Source organism: Neoarius graeffei, chromosome 22, assembly GCF_027579695.1.
Source record: "Neoarius graeffei isolate fNeoGra1 chromosome 22, fNeoGra1.pri, whole genome shotgun sequence".
NCBI lineage: Eukaryota > Metazoa > Chordata > Actinopteri > Siluriformes > Ariidae > Neoarius > Neoarius graeffei.
In genome coordinates, this window is record NC_083590.1 from 38444879 (window position 1) to 38466814 (window position 21936).

At 39.7% G+C, this 21936-nt stretch overlaps 1 protein-coding gene across 1 annotated transcript in view; it reads left to right on the plus strand.

Moving 5' to 3' along the window:
- ptprua (protein tyrosine phosphatase receptor type Ua) overlaps positions 1-21936 on the plus strand; it is a 489507-nt gene that overhangs the window by 358635 nt on the left and 108936 nt on the right. The window contains exons 15-17 of the mRNA XM_060904791.1: positions 2921-3108; positions 13924-13996; positions 14237-14313. Coding sequence (XP_060760774.1) covers positions 2921-3108; positions 13924-13996; positions 14237-14313 — 338 coding nt within the window. The remainder of the gene's footprint in view (positions 1-2920; positions 3109-13923; positions 13997-14236; positions 14314-21936) is intronic.

Consider the following 21936-nt stretch of genomic DNA (forward strand, 5'->3'; position numbering starts at 1 on the left):
GCCCTGTGATGACCTGGCGACTTGTCCAGGGTGTACCCCGCCTTTCGCCCGTAGTCAGCTGGGATAGGCTCCAGCTTGCCTGCGACCCTGTAGAACAGGATAAAGCGACTAGAGATAATGAGATGAGAATTAGTTTTACAGGATTAAAAGTACAGTAGATCCATGTTTCCATTGAGATTTGTACAATCAGTACATATATTTAACCAGAGGAAAAAAATGCATGGAAAGGAAAAGTAGAATTGAGTAGCTTTATTTGTCTTGAGAGCATACAGCAAAGCAATTTTACTTCTGGTTTGTTTGCCATTATATTGTAACAAGAGAGGTAATTATTGTTCTTGAATATGGGCGAGACGAGGCAATTCCTCAAGTCATCATTGATCATCATGAGTGGATATGTGGGTGCAGTGCAATTTAACCCCAAGTCAAATCAATTAATGATTTGAAAGTTTATGGTTATGCAAGCACACACAGTTTGTGAATTATATGAATTTGTCTAAGCGCCTTTACGGAAATCCCAAAGTAGCTTGAGATCCCTAGTGAAGCCAATGGCATGTCAAAACTCCCTGAAACAACATAATGACAACATAACACCTTATTTTGGGGATGGCATAGGGCAGTTTTTATGATTACAACAATTAGGAGGTAAAAGTTAAATCTTAGGGAAATACCGGGGGGGCAAGAGGAGCTTCTGCAGTCCAGGACTACAGTGGTGCTTGAAAGTTTGTGAACCCTTTAGAATTTTCTATATTTCTGCATAAATATGACCTAAAACATCATCAGATTTTCACATAAGTCCTAAAAGTAGATAAAGAGAACGCAGTTAAACAAATGAGACAAAAATATTATACTTGGTCATTTATTTATTGAGGAAAATTATCCAATATTATATATCTCATTCTCATCTCATCTCATTATCTCTAGCCGCTTTAAAACTGCAAAGCTCGAGAAAGTTTTGCAGTTTTATCCGGTAAAGCTAATGACTAGAGGCCTTGGGGCTGAAATGATCTCAAACTATTACATATCTATGAGTGTCAAAAGTATTTGAACTTTTGCTTTCAGTATCTGGTGTGACCCCCTTGTGCAGCAATAACTGCAACTAAATGTTTCCACTAACTGTTGATCAGTCCTGCACACCGGCTTGGAGGAATTTTAGTCCATTCCTCTATACAGAACAGCTTCAACTCTGGGATGTTGGTGGGTTTCCTCACATGAACTGCTTGTTTCAGGTCCTTCCACAACATTTCGATTGGATTAAGGTCAGGACTTTGACTTGGCCATTCCAAAATATTAACTTTATTCTTAACCATTCTTTGGTAGAATGCCTTGTGTGCTTAGGGTCGTTGTCTTGCTGCATGACCCACCTTCTCTTGAGATTCAGTTCATGGACAGATGTCCTGACATTTTCCTTTAGAATTCGCTGGTATAATCCAGAATTCATTGTTCCATCAATGATGGCAAGCCATCCTGGCCCAGATGCAGCAAAACAGGCCCAAACCATGATACTACCACCACCATGTTTCACAGATAGGATTAGGTTCTTATGCTGGAATGCAGTGTTTTCCTTTCCCAAAACATAATGTTTGTCATTTAAACCAAAAAGTTCTACTTTGGTCTCATCTGTCCACAAAACATTTTTCCAATAGCCTTCTGGCTTGTCCACGTGATCTTTAGCAAACTGCAGGTGAGCAGCAATGTTCTTTTTGGAGAGCAGTGTCTTTCTCCTTGCAACCCTGCCATGCACACCATTGTTGTTCAGTGTTCTCCTGATGGTGGACTCATGAACATTAACTTTAGCCAATGTGAGAGAGGCCTTCAGTTGCTTAAAAGTTACCCTGGGGTCCTTTGTGACCTTGACGACTATTACACGCCTTGCTCTCGGAGTGATCTTTGTTGGTCGACCACTCCTGAGGAGGGTAACAATGGTCTTGGTTACCTCTATTTGTACACAGTCTGTCTGACTGTGGATTGGTGGAGTCCAAACTCTTTCAAAATGGTTTTGTAACCTTTTCCAGCCTGATGAGCATCAACAATGCTTTTTATGAAATCCTCAGAAATCTCCTTTGTTCATGCCATGATACACTTCCACAAACATGTGTTGTGAAGATCAGACTTTGATAGATCCCTGTTCTTTAAATAAAACAGGGTGCCCACTCACACCTGATTGTCATCCCATTGATTGGAAACACCTGACTCTAATTTCACCTTCAAATTAACTGCTAATCCAAGAGGTTCACATACTTTTGCCACTCACAGATATTTAATATCAGATCATTTTCCTCAATAAATAAATGACTAAATGCCATATTTTTGCGTCATTTGTTTAACTGGGTTCTCTTTATCTACTTTTAGGACTTGTGTGAAAATCTGATGATGTTTTAGGTCATATTTATGCAGAAATATAGAAAATTCTAAAGGGTTCACAAACTTTCAAGCACCACTGTATCTCTAGATTTGTGTAACATCTACTCATCAAAGACAAGAAAGAAAAATGGCTAAATGTGCCCAGATATGAAGAATTAAGGATGTTTATTTATGTTTATTGTCACTTTCTGATGGAGGATTTCAGGTAAGTTGAAAGAGAATGCTCTTCATTTGATGTTGTTTCTTTAAAACCTTCTTTAAAAATTGCACAGGCAGGTGAAAAAAAGGAAAGAAAAATGCATGCATTCTCAGTCGTGAAAAAAGTTTTAAATGCCAAAGAATCTCTTGGCAAACAAATTTTAAAAACAAGAACCATGTCCTGTATTTGTAGTTATTTACTTTATCTCTCAATAGTCTGGTCTTCCTGTAGCTTCTTGGCTAATGTCCACTTTTCATTATCTATTAAAATGAAATCTTCTTTCCGATTCACTAGCCCTTCACTGTTTCCCATCCCTGCATCCTGCATTCAGGTGAACTCACTGTCTGTGTGTTTTATCAGCCGACCAGCGCAGCTCAGTGAATGAGTCGAGCAGCCTGCTGGGAGGTTCTCCTAGACGCCACTGCTGCAGGAAGAGCTCTCCGTACCACACAGGCCAGTTGCATCCAGCTGTTCGTGTAGCTGACCTATTGCAGCACATCAATCAAATGAAGACTTCAGAGTGCTATGGTTTCAAGCAAGAATACGAGGTGAGACCATGTTTTCTATAAATAACAAGGACTGAACTTCTGGTGCTACTTCCCAGACTTCTGAAAGTCCAATTTCCAGAATCTTCACTTGATCCATGTATGCGAATGTAAACCAAAACAACTTTCAAATAAACCAAAAGTATACATTGTCTCACTGATTAGGCTTTGTAAAACAGACTAATAGGGATGAAAGTCTCTTAAGAGACCTAGTCCATAGCATGAAGCTTGGCTTTAATAGAATTGCATGGTTTTTGTACAACCCCAATTCCAAAAAAGTTGGGATGCTGTATCAACTGTAAATTAAAACAGAATGTGATAATTTGCAAATCATGGAAACTCTATATTTCATTGAAAATAGTGCAAAGACAACATATCAAATGTTGAAACTGAGAATTTTATTTATTTATTTATTTATTTATATTTGCTCATGTTGAATTTGATGTCAGGAACATGTTTCAAAAAAGTTGGGATGTGGCATGTTTACCACTGTGTTGCATCACCCCTACTTTTAACAACACTCTGTAAACATTTGGGAACTGAGCAGACTGATTGCTATAGTTTTGAATTTCAGTTGCTCAACAGTTCAGGGTCTCCTTTGTCCTACTTTGCACTTCATAATGTGCCAAATGTTTTCAATGGTAGACAGGTCTGGACTGCCAGCAGGCCAGTTTAGCACCCAGGCTCCTTTACTATGGCGCCATGCAATTTTAATATGTGCAGAAAGCAGTTTTGTCTTGTTGAAAGAAGGAAGGCCTTCCCTGAAAAAAGATTTTGTCTGGATGGCAGCACATTGCTCTTAAACATGTACATATCGTTCAGCATTAATGATGCCTTCTCAGATGTACAAGCTGTCCATGTCATGTGCATTAATGCACCCTCATACCATCACAGATGCTGGCTTTTGAACTGTGCACTGATCACAAGCCAGATGGTCCCTCTCCTCTTTAGCCTGGAGGATGTGGTGTCCATGATTTCTAAAAATAATTTCAACTTATGATTCGTCAGACCTCAGGACAATTTTCCACTTCACCTCAGTCCATTGTAAAAGAGCTCGGGCCCAGAGAAGGTGGCGGTGTTTCTGGAAATTGTTTATATCTTGTTTTAACTTGCATTTGTGGATGCAGTAATGAACTGTTTTCACAGACGATGGTTTTCTGAAGTGTTTCTGAGCTGATACAGTGATTTCCACTACAGACACATGTCTGCTTTTAATGCAATGTCTCCTGAGGGCCTGAAGATCACAGGCATCCAGTGTCAGTCAGTTGTCAGCCTTGTGTCTTGCATACAGAGATTTCTCCAGATTCTCTGAATCTTTTAATGATATTATGTACCAAAAGTGATGTGATCCCCAAATTCTTTGCAATTTGACATTGAGGAATGTTATTCTTAAATTGTCGCACTGTTTGCCCATGCAGTATTTCACAGAGCGGTGAACCCCTCCCCATCTTTACTTCTGAGAGGCTCTGCCTCTCTGGGATGCTCTTTTTATACCCAATCATGTTACTGACCTGTTGCCAATTAACCAAATTAGGGTTTTTTTTTCTTTTTTTAGCATTCCATAACTTTTTCAGTCTTTTGTTGCCCCTGTCCCAACTTTTCTGAAGCATCTTGCTGACATCAAATTCAAAATGAGCAGATATTTTTCAAAAAACAATAAAATTTCTCAGTTTCAACATTTAATATGTTGTCTTTGTACTATTTTCAATTAAATACAGGGGTTCCATGAATTGCAACTCTTCACACTCTGTTTTTATTTCTGTTTTACACAGTGTCCAAACTTTTTTGTAATTGGGGTTGTAAGAAAATGTTTATTGCATGCTTTTAACCCAACAGCTTGTTGGGGGCTGGCCTTGATGCACATCATCTAAAAATGAGTGCATCCCATTTACTTTTGCATACAAAGTTATGTATTTATTCTTGTATTTTTTCTTTTTTATCTCACTCAGAAACATCTCTATGTCACTAATGTAAACTGAGACATAGTGATGTCATGACCTGTAGAAACAGGGGCAAAGAGTACAAGTTTATATTTAATTAAAAGACACTAACAGAAATCTAAAGGACAAAATGGGATTTTAAAACAAAATTGAAAGTGTTGTTTTGAAATATACTGTAATTCAGTATAACATTTAGCCATTATAAAAAGTATAATAGGTGATGCATCTAAAGCATCAAAGAAAGTACACAAGTGAACTGACGTTACAATCTGTATACAAAAAGACATCCTGACCTTTATCACTCTGTTTCAGAGACTGTTTGAATAAGCATTAAGAGCTCCTCAAATTGAAAATATTTCATTCTATTTCAATCTTTGCTGAACGACATGGTTCTGAAACTAAATTATCGTTTTTTGGAAAGTTGAAAGACATCAATTCACTCCTCAGTCATGGGTGTTCACAAAACGGACACCAATCTTTTATATCAGTCTTCTTTTAAATCAGAATTCTTTCAGCTATTCACCACTTTTAATGACACTTTCGCTTTCTTTTACTAGTAGCCTTTTACCCGAATTTCCCAATAGGAAAGCGATACACAATTCAAGATTCATTAAACTGAGTCCAGAGGAAGAAGATGAAAAAAACACTCCCTTTTGAAATCGAAGAACAGGTTGCTTCTATTTGGATTACTCAGGTCTCAGAGGTACAAACAGGATGGATGAATATCTGTGGGAGAGTAGAAGGCTTTATCACTTGATTTTCCATAAATTATGCGAGGAGTAAAAAATGTTTTGGCTGAAACAAGGCAGACAATTAGAGGTCTTGATCAGATTTCCAGCAGTGATCATCAGGGCTGTTTTTGTGCTCGTGAAGGACGTCAACACCATCACAGAGTAATCATGCACATTTGAAACTGCATTTTAGCATCAGGTGTTTCCAAAGCCTTGCTGGTGAAAAAACACTCTTTTAGACAGTATGTGTACTTTGCAGGTTCTTGTTTAGGACAATCTCATCATATCATGCTCAATTACTTTCAAAATAAGACATGGGGGAAGTAAGCCAGAGAGAAAGGTATGCAAGAATTTTGATAGCAAGAAGTAGTTTGATACTAGATGTAGGCGAATTATTTTACTCTGTAACCATGTCTGTTTCTGGAAGATCTAATTTAGGAGTTTGACATCAATGGGAGATGAATACTTGTGCAATCTCATCTCATCTCATTTCATCTCATCTCATTATCTCTAGCCGCTTTATCCTGTTCTACAGGGTCGCAGGCAAGCTGGAGCCTATCCCAGCTGACTACGGGTGAAAGGCAGGGTACATCCTGGACAAGTTGCCAGGTAATCACAGGGCTGACACATCGACACAGACAACCATTCACACTCACATTCACACCTACGGTCACTACGGTCAATTTAGAGTCACCAGTTAACCTAACCTGCATGTCTTTGGACTGTGGGGGAAACCGGAGCACCCGGTGGAAACCCACGCGGACACGGGGAGAACATGCAAACTCCGCACAGAAAGGCCCTCGCCAGCCACGGGGCTCGAACCCGGACCTTCTTACCGTGAGGCAACAGCGCTAACCACTACACCACCGTGCCGCCTACTTGTGCAATATATTATGTAATTTGGAAAATGTGGTGGGGAGTGTTTTTAAGTGATATACCCAGACACAAAAAGGACAACATAGTGTATGCAATTCAATGCAGTGAGGAATGCACAGACCTGTAGATTGGGGAAACGAAACAACCGCTTCACAGGTGCATGGCTCAACACAGGAGAGCCAGTTCCTCAGGCCAGGACTCTGCAGCCTATGTTCATCTCAAGAATAAAGGACACTCATTTCAGGACTGCAATGTACACATTTTAGCCAGAGAAGACCAGTGGTTTGAAAGATGAGTAAAAGAAGCTATCTTCATCAACCTGGAACGACCATCACTGAAGTATGAGACACCACTTATCAGCCACCTACAATGCACACTTCCCAGAAAACTGAATACACATTCATACCAAGACTCAGCTGACTTCAATGACTCACATGATGGCAGAGAGAGTCAACGACCCACAGATCACCCTAATGACTCTAGGCTGCTAACACCATTCACAGCTGGCCTCCAGTGACCCTAACACCTACAGGATGACTGAGAAGGTCAACGACTCATGTGACCTCAATGACTCACATGATGGCAGAGAGAGTCAACAACCCATAGATCACCCCAATGACTCTCTAGGCTGCTAACACCATTCACACCTGGCCTCCAGTGACCCTAACACCTAAAGGATGACTGAGAAGGTCAACGACTCATGTGACCTCAGTGACTCACATGATGGCAGAGAGAGTCAACGACCCACAGATCATCCTAATGACTCTCTAGGCTGCTAACACCATTCATACCTGGCCTCCAGTGACCCTAAAACCTACAGGATGACCGAGAGGGTCAACGACTCATGTGACCTCAAAGACTCACATGATGGCAGAGAGAGCCGATGACCCACAGATCACCCTAACGACCATCTAGACTGCTAACACCATTCACACCTGGCCTTCAGAGACCCTAACACCTACAGGATGACTGAGAGGGTCAACAACTCATGTGACCTCAACGACCCACATGATGGCAGAGACAGCCAATGATCCACAGATCGCCCTAACAACCCTCTAGACTGCTAACACTGTTCACACCTGGCCTTCAGTGACCCTAACACCTACAGGATGACTGAGGCTACGTTTACATTAGACCGTATCTGTCTCGTTTTCTTCGCGGATGCACTGTCCGTTTACATTAAACCGCCTGGAAACGCCGGGAAACGGGAATCCGCCAGCGTCCACGTATTCAATCCAGATCGTGTCAGCTCCGGTGCTGTGTAAACATTCAGAATACGCGGATACGCTGTGCTGAGCTCTAGCTGGCGTCTCATTGGACAACGTCACTGTGACATCCACCTTCCTGATTCGCTGGCGTTGGTCATGTGACACGACTGCTGAAAAACGGCGCGGACTTCCGCCTTGTATCACCTTTCATTAAAGAGTATAAAAGTATGAAAATACTGCAAATACTGATGCAAATACTGCCCATTGTGTAGTTATGATTGTCTTTAGGCTTGCCATCCTTCCACTTGCAAGTGGTAAGTGATATGCGCTGGGATCACACACACAGCGGCTCAGTCCCGAATCACAGCTTGTTCACTTCACTCGCGTGCTCTGTGAGCTGCGCAAGGCCGGAGTGCACACCCTCCAGAGGGCACTCGCTGTTCAGGGCGGAGTGATTTGGAGCGCAGGATGCCTGCGGAGCCGAGCGTATCCGTGTATTGGTATTGCTATGTGCACGCAAATCGTGTATTGGTGTTGCTGTGTGCACACTAATCGTTTTAAAAACGTTAATCTGATGATCCGCTGATACGGTCTAATGTAAACATGGGCTGAGAGGGTCAACAACTCATGTGACCTCAACGACTCTCCTTAGGGTTGCTTTTGGTCCACTAGAGGATAAATACCTGGCCAGTGACCTACTAGTCAAACAGAACTGAAGTCAGACAGAACTGAAGAAGCCTTTCGGATGAGAGGTGAAACGTCTTTAGGGATTTCAAGCAAGTCCAGTTGCCTTCTTTAGCACCTATGGTATACTGTATATCTTCAGTCTGGGTATCCAGAATGTATATTTCAGATAAATGCTGATAAATGAGAGCATTTAAAGGTGGAAGGTGTGTTCGGTAAGGGTTGTGGAATAAATAAATAAATAAATGTCCACCTATGTACACAAAGCCCACCCCCAAATGCCAAAAATCCTCCTCCTTCTCCCAAACCCCTCCCATTCACCAAGAATTAACATACTCAGTAGAGTTACCATTAACAAGGGCTTTCATGACACGACTTTAAAGTGCACTCAGCCATTCAACTGCTTGAAAGCCAAGCTACAACTTTATATAACATACATGATTTATGAGCATGTGAAGGTTTCCAACTATTTCTTTAAGATTCATAGTAACTTCTTTTCAGACAATGGCTCAAACTTTTTTTTTCTATTACAGCATAATTTTCCATGTTATTTGTACTACTAAGAAATGAAAAATATTGACTATTGCACTTTCAAATGGAGTTATTGTTGTATTATTGGACTAAGAGTAATGTAGCCTGGTAGCTAAAATTAGTTTGACATCATTAGTTTGGTTGGAATAAATAGAAACACAGCGATTTGAATGTTTGGGAAATGACAATGAAGCTACCATGGCTGAGACTCCAAGAAAGCATACTGTAATTATCCATCATCTACTTTCTTTATAGTCCGGTTCCTTATTATCAAATTTTGACTTTAGTGGGAAGTTTTTGGGGATTATGTAAATTATACATTTTTGGAAAGGTTATTATATAAGGAGTCAGAAAATCAATGTTGGCATTTTTTCAGATGCCTCTGTGGCGGCCATATTGAACTTTTAAAAATGGCCGCCTTAAAAGTTTAATTTGTGATATCTCGGCTTCTGAAAAAGCTAGAATGTTGATTTTAACTGCTAAACCCACATTTTCAGGGTCAGGGAATCAAATGGTGCAAGGTACACTTCACCATATTAACCCTTTAATGCATGAATAGGTAAAAAAATGACACTGTGTGGTTGTTTTCTTGCAATATCTTTGTGATGAAAAGATGAAAGATGAAAAGATTTCATATTCCAGCTTTCCTTCAAAAAATTAAGTTTTTTTTAAATCACTCATTTAATATTAATTGGGGGAATGACTACAAAGTCATGCACATTGCAAGCCTATTGGAATGGTTGCTGAGAGTAATCCACACATAAAGTAGTTCCTGTTGAAAGATTTTGTTTACAGTGATGTTTTGAGCTGCTCTTCATCAGGCTTGCTATAGCCTATAAGAAGTGTCATCAAGAGCATTGTTTTACAGAGGAACACATGCACAGTAAGTATGTTAATTTTACCTTTGAAAATATGTTATACATTTCAACAACATATTTATACATATAGGCTATGACTACAGCTAACTAAGCAAGCTAATATTACTGTATGATGTGTCATTTGCTCTTCAGACTCCTGATATCCTGATATAGTTGTTGTGAAATACACAATATATAACATATTTCAGTACATTAGCTGTATCATTTCTCAAGAATATGTTTAAAGAGCATCTGGTACATGCATAGTAAGTAGCCTATTATCTTAACTTTAGCTCAGAGTGTTATATTTCAACAACATATACATTTATGACTGCTGCTAACAGGTCACTAAGATTACTGTACAGTAGACTATGTGTCATTGTCATACAGTTTATTTTTTTCCGTACAAATTGGCCTATGATATAGTTAAAAACTAGGCTACTGAATGTAGCCAACATTCACAATTATTATGTTGAGAGCATGTGTTATCATGTATCATCAAATTGTCTTTTTTTTTTTTAAGATATTTTTTGGGCTTTTTTTCACCTTTATTGGATAGGACAGTGCAGAGACAGGACAGGAAATGAATGGGAGAGAGAGACAGGGAGGGACCGGGAAACGACCCCGGGCCGGAACCGAACCCAGGTCCCCGGATCCACGGCATGGCGCCCCAGCCACCCGAGCCACGACGCCACCATCAAATTGTCTTTTTGTAGTTAGATAATAAGGCTAGCTTGATAATATTTTATGTCTTTGCAGGTGCTAGGCATGAGTGACAAGTCTCAAGATGCACTATGTCAAGATGAGGAAACCATTAACTGGTTGCAATGCATTTTATGCCAGTCTGGTGATAAAAAGAAAGGAGTCCTGATTCAAAACCCTAGATTAGCATCCTATGGGCACATTCTTGAGGTGGTTCAAGAGAGGGCCAGTTTGAACGATGGGGCACATGATGCACAGTTGGTGTTTTTCTCACCAGATACAGATGTTTTAGTGCTAGTCACAGCAAACTATGATCTCCTGTTGAAAAACACATCCATTTCTATGGCCTCTGGTGTTGTGCAGATCGAACCACTGTGGCGAGCTCTAGGCAAAGAAAGAGCGAAGGCTTTGCCAGCCTTTCATGCATTTAGTGGGGCAGACAACACAGGAAGGTTCTCCCGCATAGGTAAGGCGACCTGGCTGCATGTTTTCCTCAAAGCAGATGAATATACTGTCAAAGCTCTGCAGATGCTTTTGGATGAAGCAGATGTGACGGAAGGAATGGTGTCAACCCTGGAATACTTTACATGTGCAGCTTACTCACCCAAGGGGATCAACATCAAGGCAATCCCTCAACTGCAATGGCATCTCTTCTGCAAACATAGGGCAGAGAGTGACAAGCTCCCTCCAACACTTGGAGCTCTGAAGCAGCACATCTTGAGAGTCCATGCCCAGAGTATGGGCACAGGCAGCCATTGCTCTGCTGGATCCTCTGCAAAATGGATACTTTAAAGACTCAGATGGCATGCTCAAGCCAGTGCCCACAGAGGTCCTCCCAGCCCCAAAGGCCATCCTTGAGTTGGTTCAATGCAAGTGCAAATCAGATTGCTCTTCTGGGAGGTGCTCCTGCAGAACTAAGGACTTAGCCTGTACTGACATGTGTCAGTGCAGCAGCCAGTGCCAGAACGATGACGATTCCCAAGCCATGATGTATGAAAGCGATGATGATGATGTATAGAAACAGACTAATTAAAAAGGATGGATATACCGTGGTCTAAATGTGCATGTCGACGTCCAACATTCAAGTTTTGTGTTAGCTAATTTTAAACTGTTCAATAAAAGGGTCTCTGAGTTATCTGACCGACTGCTTACAATGTGTATAGTGTGTTTTAACCATATTGTGTATTGCAATGAGATGATGAAAAAAAAAAACATGGTTTGGTAGTAAAATGGAATATGGAAGGTAAACAACTTCTTATTATAATGAAATAGCAAGAAAACAACCACACAGTGTCATTTTTTACCTATTCATGCATTAAAGGGTTAATATGGTGAAGTGTACCTTGCACCATTTGATTCCCTGACCCTAAAAATGTGGGTTTAGCAGTTAAAATCAACATTCCAGCCTTTTCAGAAGCCAAGATATCACAAATTAAAGTTTTACGGCGGCCATTTTTAAAAGTTCAACATGGCCGCCATAGAGACATGTGAAAAAATGCCAACATTGATTTTCTGACTCCTTATACAATAACCTTTCCAAAAATGTATAATTTACATAATCCCCAAAAAATTCCCACTAAAACATATATGGAACCGGACTATTACTTGAGGTCTTGAATATGGAATATGGCAGTAAGCATTCTCTTTCAGAAGCGTTATATGAGCAGTTGTTCAAAAATCTGTCACATAAGAAGAATATTAGATGTTACTCTGTACTCTTTGGACCTGCCTTTGTCTACATCAGGACATGGGTAGAAATATATAATGAAAATTATGAAAAATAAAATGAAACATCAGAAGCAAAGATTCATCATTAGAGAAAAATGAGGAAAATGATGGTGGGGATGATGGGAAAATGGACAGATAGGGTGATTATAGATGACTTCCAACCACTTGATCAAAATGTGCTACGTCATGAAGTCTGCCACGATGGTGGATCGACAAAGCAACTAGGATGGCAGCCGCTGAAAGCGTGTCTGAAAACAATGCTGAATTTTCCCAGTATTACCATGATTTGAACAGTCAAGCAAAGATTCAATACAAAGAGAAGATAGATTTGTGTGGTTTTGACCCATTTTATTTAAAAAAAAAAGTCAGATTTTTCTGAGGATAAGAGGCTTCTACCGACCATCGAGTACCCAGATATCACGTTCTATCTGGTTTGGCAGACTTCATGGATTGATAAATCTCAAATGGAGTCTTATAAGTCCATGGAAGCCTATAACTTCTTTGTCTCTGGATGGGTAAATACCTTATTAATTAAACCAGTCAACGATGACAAAGCTGTTGTACTTGCAAGGGTAAGTTAGGGCTTCTTTTGCATTTAATTTCCTTCTATGTGTAAACAACAGACGAAGTGTGAAATTTTGACAAGTCTCTAGCTTTATGGCTCACAAATCACATTTCAATTTATTTCAGGTCAACCATTCTAAAATTATAACATCATATAACAATGACTGAGTGAACCACGACAAGAGAACACTCATTTTATAGTAAAATTCTAGCAACACGAAATAAAATTCTTCCATCATATTATCGAGAAAGCTTTTGAATCTCACCTGAGATAAAATGATTACTGCAAACACAAGCTGTTTTGGTTTTAGCCTCTATTAGGTCAGCCCTGCTGATGTCAAGCTGTGCTTGTCTCCGTACTAATCCTCAGCGTTTCCTTGCCCTCTTTGTGAATCATGGACGGAATTCTAAAAAATCAGAATGTGCCACGGTCACGAGTACTGTTGTGACCACAACCATATACAGCATAAAGATATGGCAGAGCTAAAAGAACACTTAAAGCAGTGGAAAAACAAAGAGTGCTTGACTATGTTTTGTATGGAATGTCACTTGACACCGCATTTGTATATCCACCAACATGGCCAACATCCAGATTTCTTTTTTGCTTTGACGTCACTTGCAAGTCAATGATATCAGGAGGCAAGAGTTGAATTAAAATCAACATTCCTGTGATGAGAGACATGGGTATTCGGCTTGCTCTGTCATGTAGATGGATGAGCCCACAAAGATATATAAAGAAGAATCAGCCATATTTTGCAACTAACAACCGTAAAGCGCTCTTTGGCCTGTACCTAAAGGGAACTTAACAGACTGAGGTTGAAGTATGACTTGTGCTTGTTTTTCAGGGTGCTCTCATTAACATAATGCAGTCAGCAGGCTCTTCCCCTCAAGTAGCCTTATAGCATATGGGAAAACAACTGTCACGATCTACAAAACACTGGATTATATGATTTGATGCAATTCTTTTGGTGAACTTTTGCCTGTTTTCTTCTCTCAGAGCTTTTTTGATGGATGGGACATCACCAAAAGGAAAGATAAGCCCAAAGGCAGACACGATACCCTGTTGGCCCGTGAGTGCAACCTTTCACACACATTCACAGCGACCAACGTGAAAATGTTGTCATATTTGAGAATAATATTTATTCTCCAGAATTTTCCTCTACATCTGAGTTAATGAATACAGTAGTGCGTTTCTTTTTTTTTATAGAGATCATGACAGTTCTTTAAAACATGCTGAGCAAATTTCATCACCTACTGTAGGCTTGACATATCTTACAAAACTAAAGCCTTTTATTTTTTATGACCTGTAGATGACCGTCATCATGTCAAAATGCACTCACTCTTGGCTGACCCCAACTCTGATTATGTAAATGCCAACTATATTGATGTAAGTGCCCTTTTATTTATTCCATTATCTATGCAATCATTTTTCCTTCCTTCTCTCCTACTTCTCTCTGGTGTCACTTTTCCCTTGAGATGATTGCCGGTGAATAACGTCATGCACAAGAAGCCTGGATATAGCAACATTATGCCTCATACAGTGACTTATTTAAGATCTGTAATATATAACAGTTCTATTTCTATTATTTTTTCATACCACCAGAATGGTATCTTTAGGAACTAGTGGAGTATTTCCACATTCTCATTTCCTTGCCAAGGAAGTCATCAGTTTTGTGACTGTCAACCCACCTGGGTCCTGCTACAGTACATCACGCTCTTCCTCTGTCCCATTCTTGTCTTGCCAAGAAGAGGAAATGTGTATTCAAGATGCTAAGAATAATGTTTTAATCAAAGGTTTATTGTATTTTTTTTAATAGTGTTAAAGCTATACCATCAAATATGTGTGCAGTGACACACATCGCAGGTGACATTACAATTATCTTTGACTTAATACTATTCTCACAACAGCTGATTGTGTCCTTAGAACAAACATGTGGCTTGATGTTTGTGAGTGCCTATAGCAGGGTGAGGGCTGTGAATTTGCAGTAACTAATTTCATCATGTTATAAATTCATAACTTCTTGCCATTTTTTTTAAACTTTCCCAATCTCTTGAATGTTAAGGAAGGGTAGTGAGCTATTTTCTCCTTGATGCCCTGATGGAGTTGGATGATGGACAATGATGGATACCCATATTGACCAGAGCATGTTCAGCAAGCACTTACAGAGCATGGTCCTACATTCAGCATAAGGTTGAGTGTGATGTGTGAAGCCTGTAGGCTTTATGAAGAGTGCTGAATATTAATTATCCTCCTCTGACACTGTGTGTTCGCAGCAGGGAGTCAAGTGATCAGCATAGAGAGTTGTACAGCCCTCGAGGAGGAAATGGGCAGAAGGCCCAGCTGCTCTGCTCCCTGGAATGGGAAGAGTGAATGATGTTATAGTGTTGGAACAAAGAAGAGTTGGTAGCGGGCATGGGCCTAATGCAAGTGCCGTTATCGGCAATGCAACGGCAACAACACAGTGAAGTTAGTACAGCTGCCTCCATGTAGAGACAGTCCCTGATGTACTCTCATTGGCTGCTTCTCATTCTCAAAGCATGAATAATGAGCCTGCTCTGGTGGAGAGTACTGATAGCCTACCATTAGAGAATTCTGATGATCACAGCATAAAGCAGGAGTCTTTTACTTAATGCAGGTGATCAAATGCTGAACCAATTTGGGATATAGTCAGCCAAGCAAGTGATTGGAGTATCTCATAATGTACCAGTTTTATAGAAAAGTTCTTATACGCATTCAAGAGTTCACTGAAGCTGTGACCTGATAAAAGAACATACATACTGGTTGTAGAGGCAGAAGCACTAAAGTTGAGATAAATAGAGACAACGGTGGCCTCAATAGTGGCACAGACTAATAACAGACAGAATAATGAAGCTCTGCATATGCTATAAACTTATTCAGCATGCTGGCAATATATACACAGTACCAGGTTTGGAAAGACCTACTCATTCCTAGTTTTTTTTTGACATTGTAGAACAATACTGAAGACGTCATAACTATGAAATGACCCCTGGAAGATATATGGAAAAACAAAATATGTTTTCACATTTTAGATTCTTCAAAGTAGCCAGCTTGATGACTCTTTGCACACTATTGGCATTATCTTCACCAGCTCCATGAGGTAGTCACCTGGAATGCTTTTCAATTAACAGATAATTAGTTGAATTTCTTCAATTCTTAATGCATTTGAAACCATCAAACAGTAAATAATGAACATACAATAAATAGCCCTATTCCACAACTGTAGTAATCCATATTATGTCAAGAGCCTCTCAACTGAGTAAAGAGAAACGACATCCATCATTACTTTAAGACATGAAGTGTTTTTTAATCAGTGTTGTAGTCAAGTCACTGAACCTTGAGTCCGAGTCCAGTCTCGAGTCCCCAGTGTTCAAGTCCAAGTCATTAAAAAAAATTTCGAGCCAAGTCCGCTATTGATCTGAGTCGAGTCCAAGAACAAGACTCCAACTGCACCATTTTAGCACCATTAACATTAGTTTGTTCCTGAACATGACATCTGAACAGTTGAATGTGCTTCTCTTTGTCAGGGAGTGTGAAATATTCTGTCAGACATGGTTGGGAGATGGATGTAAGTGCAGAAGGTGTGTTTATTAATACAAGTGAAGACGGTAAACAATTCAGAATGGCAGGCAAAATCGTAAAACTGTGAAACAGGCAATAGGTCAAGTGAGGCACAAACAGGCTATCGTAAACTCGGCAGAATCAAAGACAAGAAACAGGAAATCAGGGATCTGAAACCAAACAAGGAAATAAGGCTTGGTAATGTGTCAGCAACGCAACTCAATACTTCACAAAGTAAGTGTGTTTTCACAGTTTTTATATAGGCGGGCTGATTGCGCCTTAATCCTGTGCAGGCGCGAGTCATTTACGACACGTGTGAGAGAATCCGCTTGGCACGCTCACTGTCCGGAGCATGTCCGAGAGTCTATCTGATGCATGTGCCAAGCAGGGCTTTACATTAGCACCCGCCAAATGCGGGTAAAATTCGGCTTTGGCGGGTAATAACTTTAGTCTCACTAGCCACTTTGGCCGGTAGTTTATTCTGTGGTATGACAATATATTTTAATTGTAGTTTTCTCTGAAGGCATCTGATATAATAAACGCATTGCAATGTAATATTATGCGCCTACAACTCCCATGAGCACCTGCATAAACATTGACAACATGTTAGAATTGCTTAGAACGTTCGTTAACGTCTCAGATAAAATCAATGATACGGTAACTTGCGGTTAATGAACGAAGCAACAAAGTTGCTGATGACTGACAAACGCACTATGTGGCGGCATATAGCTGGAGTTTCAAACCCTGCTGCTCAGGGAAAAAGGGGCAGAGATGAACAGGGCCGGAGGCAGCATTTTAAAATCACTGAGGTCTGTGATGTACGTGCAAAGTGTGTGCCGAAAAATTTTCGCCATATTTAAATGAGAGGGGTGAATTACATGCCACACAAGAGATCTATTCCTGAAATTACTCTTAATGGTGTTTGAACTGAATATCATCAGTTTTGAAAAAAAAAAAATGTATGTGGCAAGAGTAAGAATAATTTAAGCTTGTTTAATGGTTTGATCTGGCCCAAGTAATGAGGACAAAAGATACCGTAACCATGTAGCCGATATAACTAAGATACATTAACAATCTGGCATCCATTACACCTACACAAAAAAAAAATTCTGGGAAAAAAAATCAGTATACACCACCATGTTTTAGGTAAAGTTATCCAAGGCAAACATAAGTTGAAACTTTCCACTCTATTGCTTTGGCTTATCGAATGATTTATTTTTAAAATCACAAACAAGGCAGGCTACAACTGCGCTGCTTCGAAAATGTAAATTTAACAGCTTCATGAAAGTGCGCTGATGGTTACCATGAAAACCGCGCGTCTCCTGCACTGTGTTCCTCCCCTGAGTCACGCGCTCATTCGCTTTTGTGTTCTTGGTCTCAGAGCCCCATGCACGAAACAGACACAGAAGACGGAATCAATGTTTAACATAATTAACAATGCACTTTTTACGGAGGCGTTTTAATGTTCTTTCTTTTTTTTATCCAATTGAATATTTAGCGTACAAATGTATTTTCAGCTCTTAAAAATGACTGAGGTCTGGACCTCGGTGGCCTCATAGCTGGCTACGGCCATGGAGATGAACAAGACACTAATAGGAAGATAAGACAGTTCAATGACAAATGGAAGTTCGGGCAAGATTGGCTAGTTCATAGCAAAACCGAAAATACCATGTACTGCAAAGACTGTAGAAAGTATGGCAAAGACAGGCACCAGTAATTTTAAACTCGAAACTATAAAGGACCACGAAAAGTCAAATGCACACATCGGTACTATAACATCAAAACAGGCGAGGATGGCTGGTTCACTACAGGACAGCATTGCTTTCATGTCCCTGGCTGTCATGAAGTCGGCTGAGCTGGAGAGGATGGAGCTGCTGTTTAGAAACGTTCACGTGATTGGAAAGAAGTTGATCCCACCCCAGCTATCAACTTATGGCCTGCTGGAAGCCTTAGGTCACAAAGACCATTTTTCATGGACCATTCAGACTCATCTGATGATGAATGTAATGAGGACATTTAATGTCTCTCTCTACACATGTTCACTCACACACACACACACACACACTATTAATAGATAATACGTAATATACATAATAATACTTGATAATACACATAATACTTGCATATCAAAACATCAAATGTTTTTCAATGATAAATGTTTTGAATTGGACTTTTAATATTAGAATCAGTTCAGTTGTACTGAATATTATTTTTCATATTATAAGATATTTCATATTGTAAGGGGCTTGAATTTGAGTTCAATAAACAGAATACTCTGTTTATATTTTTGTATGAATTGGTTGCATGTTTTCATATAGGGAGCTACCTTAACAGCACTGAATACTTGAGTGCTACTGTAGAGATATATTATGCGCTGCCATTCATAATTAAATCTAGATCTTTCAAACTTTAACGTATCATGGTAAAGAAAAAAACTGTGATTTCCTGGCAACAAAATTGTGGCTAGTGAAAAGGCTGAATGGCTAGTGACTCGGGAAAACCACTAGCCACAGTGGGCGGTGAGCAAAAAAGTTAATGTAAAGCCCTGGTGCCAAGGCACGCAGGTGTGACACTCTTGCACGAAATTCATACAAAAATTAATGTAGATATAAATATCTTATGGCAAATTATTATGGCGTGTTACAAAAAATAAAGAAAAAAAATCAGAGTCCTTGTCTTCAATTTACAAGTCCGAATGCAGTTAATGCACGAGTCCGAATCCAAGTCCGAGTCATCAGTGCTCAAGTCCAAGTCAAGTCACGAGTCCTTAAAATTAGGGTACAAGTCAGACTCAAGTCCGAGTCCTGGACTTGAGCACTACAAGCCTCCTTTTAATTCATAAAAAATAACAACTGGGACTGGATATAATAATAAAAACAAAAAAAAAACTGATTCACTTGCTCCCAAAGCACACACCTCTATGGTGCATGGGAGTTATATCCCCAACACTACTATTTTAGGCTTTAAATGCTAGAAAGTCCTTGAATGGGACTCAATGAACCACACCTACCAGTATGGAGCTGACAAAGTGTGTCTGGGTCATCTCACAGCCCTTGCAGTACTCAGTGTGTAGTTGACAAAGCTGCTGATCTTACAGTTACTTAATCTCAAAGACTAAATGTCTCTTCAGTGGCATGAGGGTCAACTAGAGTGCAATACAAGTCTTGTTGTTGGCAGAAAGAAGCATCTCAATTATGGATGTAGACATGATATTGTGAGTTGCTACAATTTACCAATATGCAGACTTTCTTCATGGAATGCTGGTATTTCTGACTACGGTAGTGAAAACTGAGAACGCCAACACTTTCAGGAACCCTCAAGTGGGGTAGACATAATAGATCTAGCCAAACAACAACACCATGATGTTTTACATCGACCACCAAGCAGGCACGAATTTTTGGTTTAATGGTGAAGTTGTCAAACCAGATCATACACTTTCTTAAGTGCTGCCTTCTGGCTTTACCCTAAAGATGTACAGTATGTGGTAGCAATGCTTGCACACAGGGTTCTGGATTACTGTTTGGCAGTATTGGAAGGTCTCTGATCTCCATTCAGAACAATAGTCCAACAGTAAATATTAGTCTCAAGCAGTTTGTGGAAATTTCCATACAAACTAACAATATCTTGGTGAGATGAGAATGTGTCCAGGATAGCTCAGTGTTTAGTGAGAGCTCTGAAGGGCTATGTGGATGTGAATGCCAGTTGGTGCATCATTCGCCGGCTGTTTGTTTATTACAGGAAGCATCATAAAGGGTGTCCATTGTCTAAAGATTGATTACCCAGTTGGGTAAAGGAACCAACTCCATGGCCATTCTTAAGCACAGTGCATTTACTATTAAATGTGCACAATGGCTACATCCTGGCTAGCAGTCAGATAAGTTAGAAATATACCAAGTAGGTTATACCAAGACATTGTGCTTGCCATACACCTTCTCCAGGTTTTACAGATTCAGTATTGCTTTATCACAGCCCATGTGTTTGTTGTGGCTTTGAGTAATTATCATCCTCAATAGAGAACAGTAGCAGTTTATGAGTATTGTCTATTTGTGCACTATTCGGATGATTTTCCTGAACTCTCATGATGATTCATCTCATGATGATTCAATTCCAGTTCCCCCTTACCCTCATTGGAAGAGCTGTATTGTTAATGGATGGATGGATGAACCTCCACTAGTTCTGAAACAAATGGCCCAGGGGGTTTGTAACATAAGGAAGTAGAATGGAATATTCTAAAAATGTATGTAATTGTGTCATCCACGACTAAGTGGAAGACTGCTAGGCCACCCGAGTCACTTGGGTTGACGAGGTTGTCCAGAGGATGAGCATCACGTAACAGGGACCTTTCATAGGTTTCCCACATGAGGTCACAGTCACAAGGTGATGACTTTCCTGTTGATACTTTATAAGGAAAACAGCACACAGGAACTCTCCACTAGTTCTTAAGGAGCCCACCCTGGTGGTCCTCCTTATTTGGAGAACCATGTTACATACATAACCTTCCATTTTGTAGTTGGTCAAACGATATACTTAGTTTAATTATAATCACGAAAACATTGTCTCATGACTATGATTTCTGAAGAATTTCATATTTAAAAAATATAATTTAATTTCCACTGTTTGGTCATAATTTTTGGCATGTGAGTTGGGCATTGATGTGCCACCTCAAAGACTTCAAACCATTCTGGCCTTGCAAGTGGTACAAACATGCAATTATTTCCTCTTGCTTTTTTTTTTTAACCCCAGAGAACTAATGTTTGTAAGCTATCCATATTACAATCTAAAGGGAAATTATTTAATACATTTCAAAGGATAATGTTCCACATGAAGTTCTGCATTGAAATAATGACAAAGCTTGATTTTGTTCTTCTGCCTTTTTTTTTTTAATGAAGTTGAACGAAATGTTGACAACATGAATAAAACCAATGTTTGAAACACGAACAGGATTAATGATATGAAACCTTTCTTCTAGTTTGGCACCTAGTTTATCCTCAACTCTTTCTATCCCAAGACATGTAAATTAAGTTGTTAGTAGTACTTGTCCTAACGGTAGATAGTATCTGTACAGTATGTGCAGCTAGTTGTAAAGCATTGTGATTTGAGCAGATAGTTGGTTCTGTCTCTAATTTCTCATGCCCTCCTTACTGTCTTATCTTAAGTCTTCACTGTAATTAGCTTTCTTTCCTCTTTCTCCTCCTTCTGTGTCCTCCCTCCACCTTCTTCCACTTTCCCATCTCTTTTCCTTTGGGATTTTTAGATTCGGATAAACAGGGAAGTAAGTACTCTTCTTTTCTATCACCTTTCACCCCTTTATTGTTCATACTGCATTTAACTCCAGGATAATTGGCACCCGTCATGAAAATGAGAAACGATCATGGAAACACAAGTGAAATTTAAAGGTTTTTTGGGATGCTGTATAATTGTACTTTCACA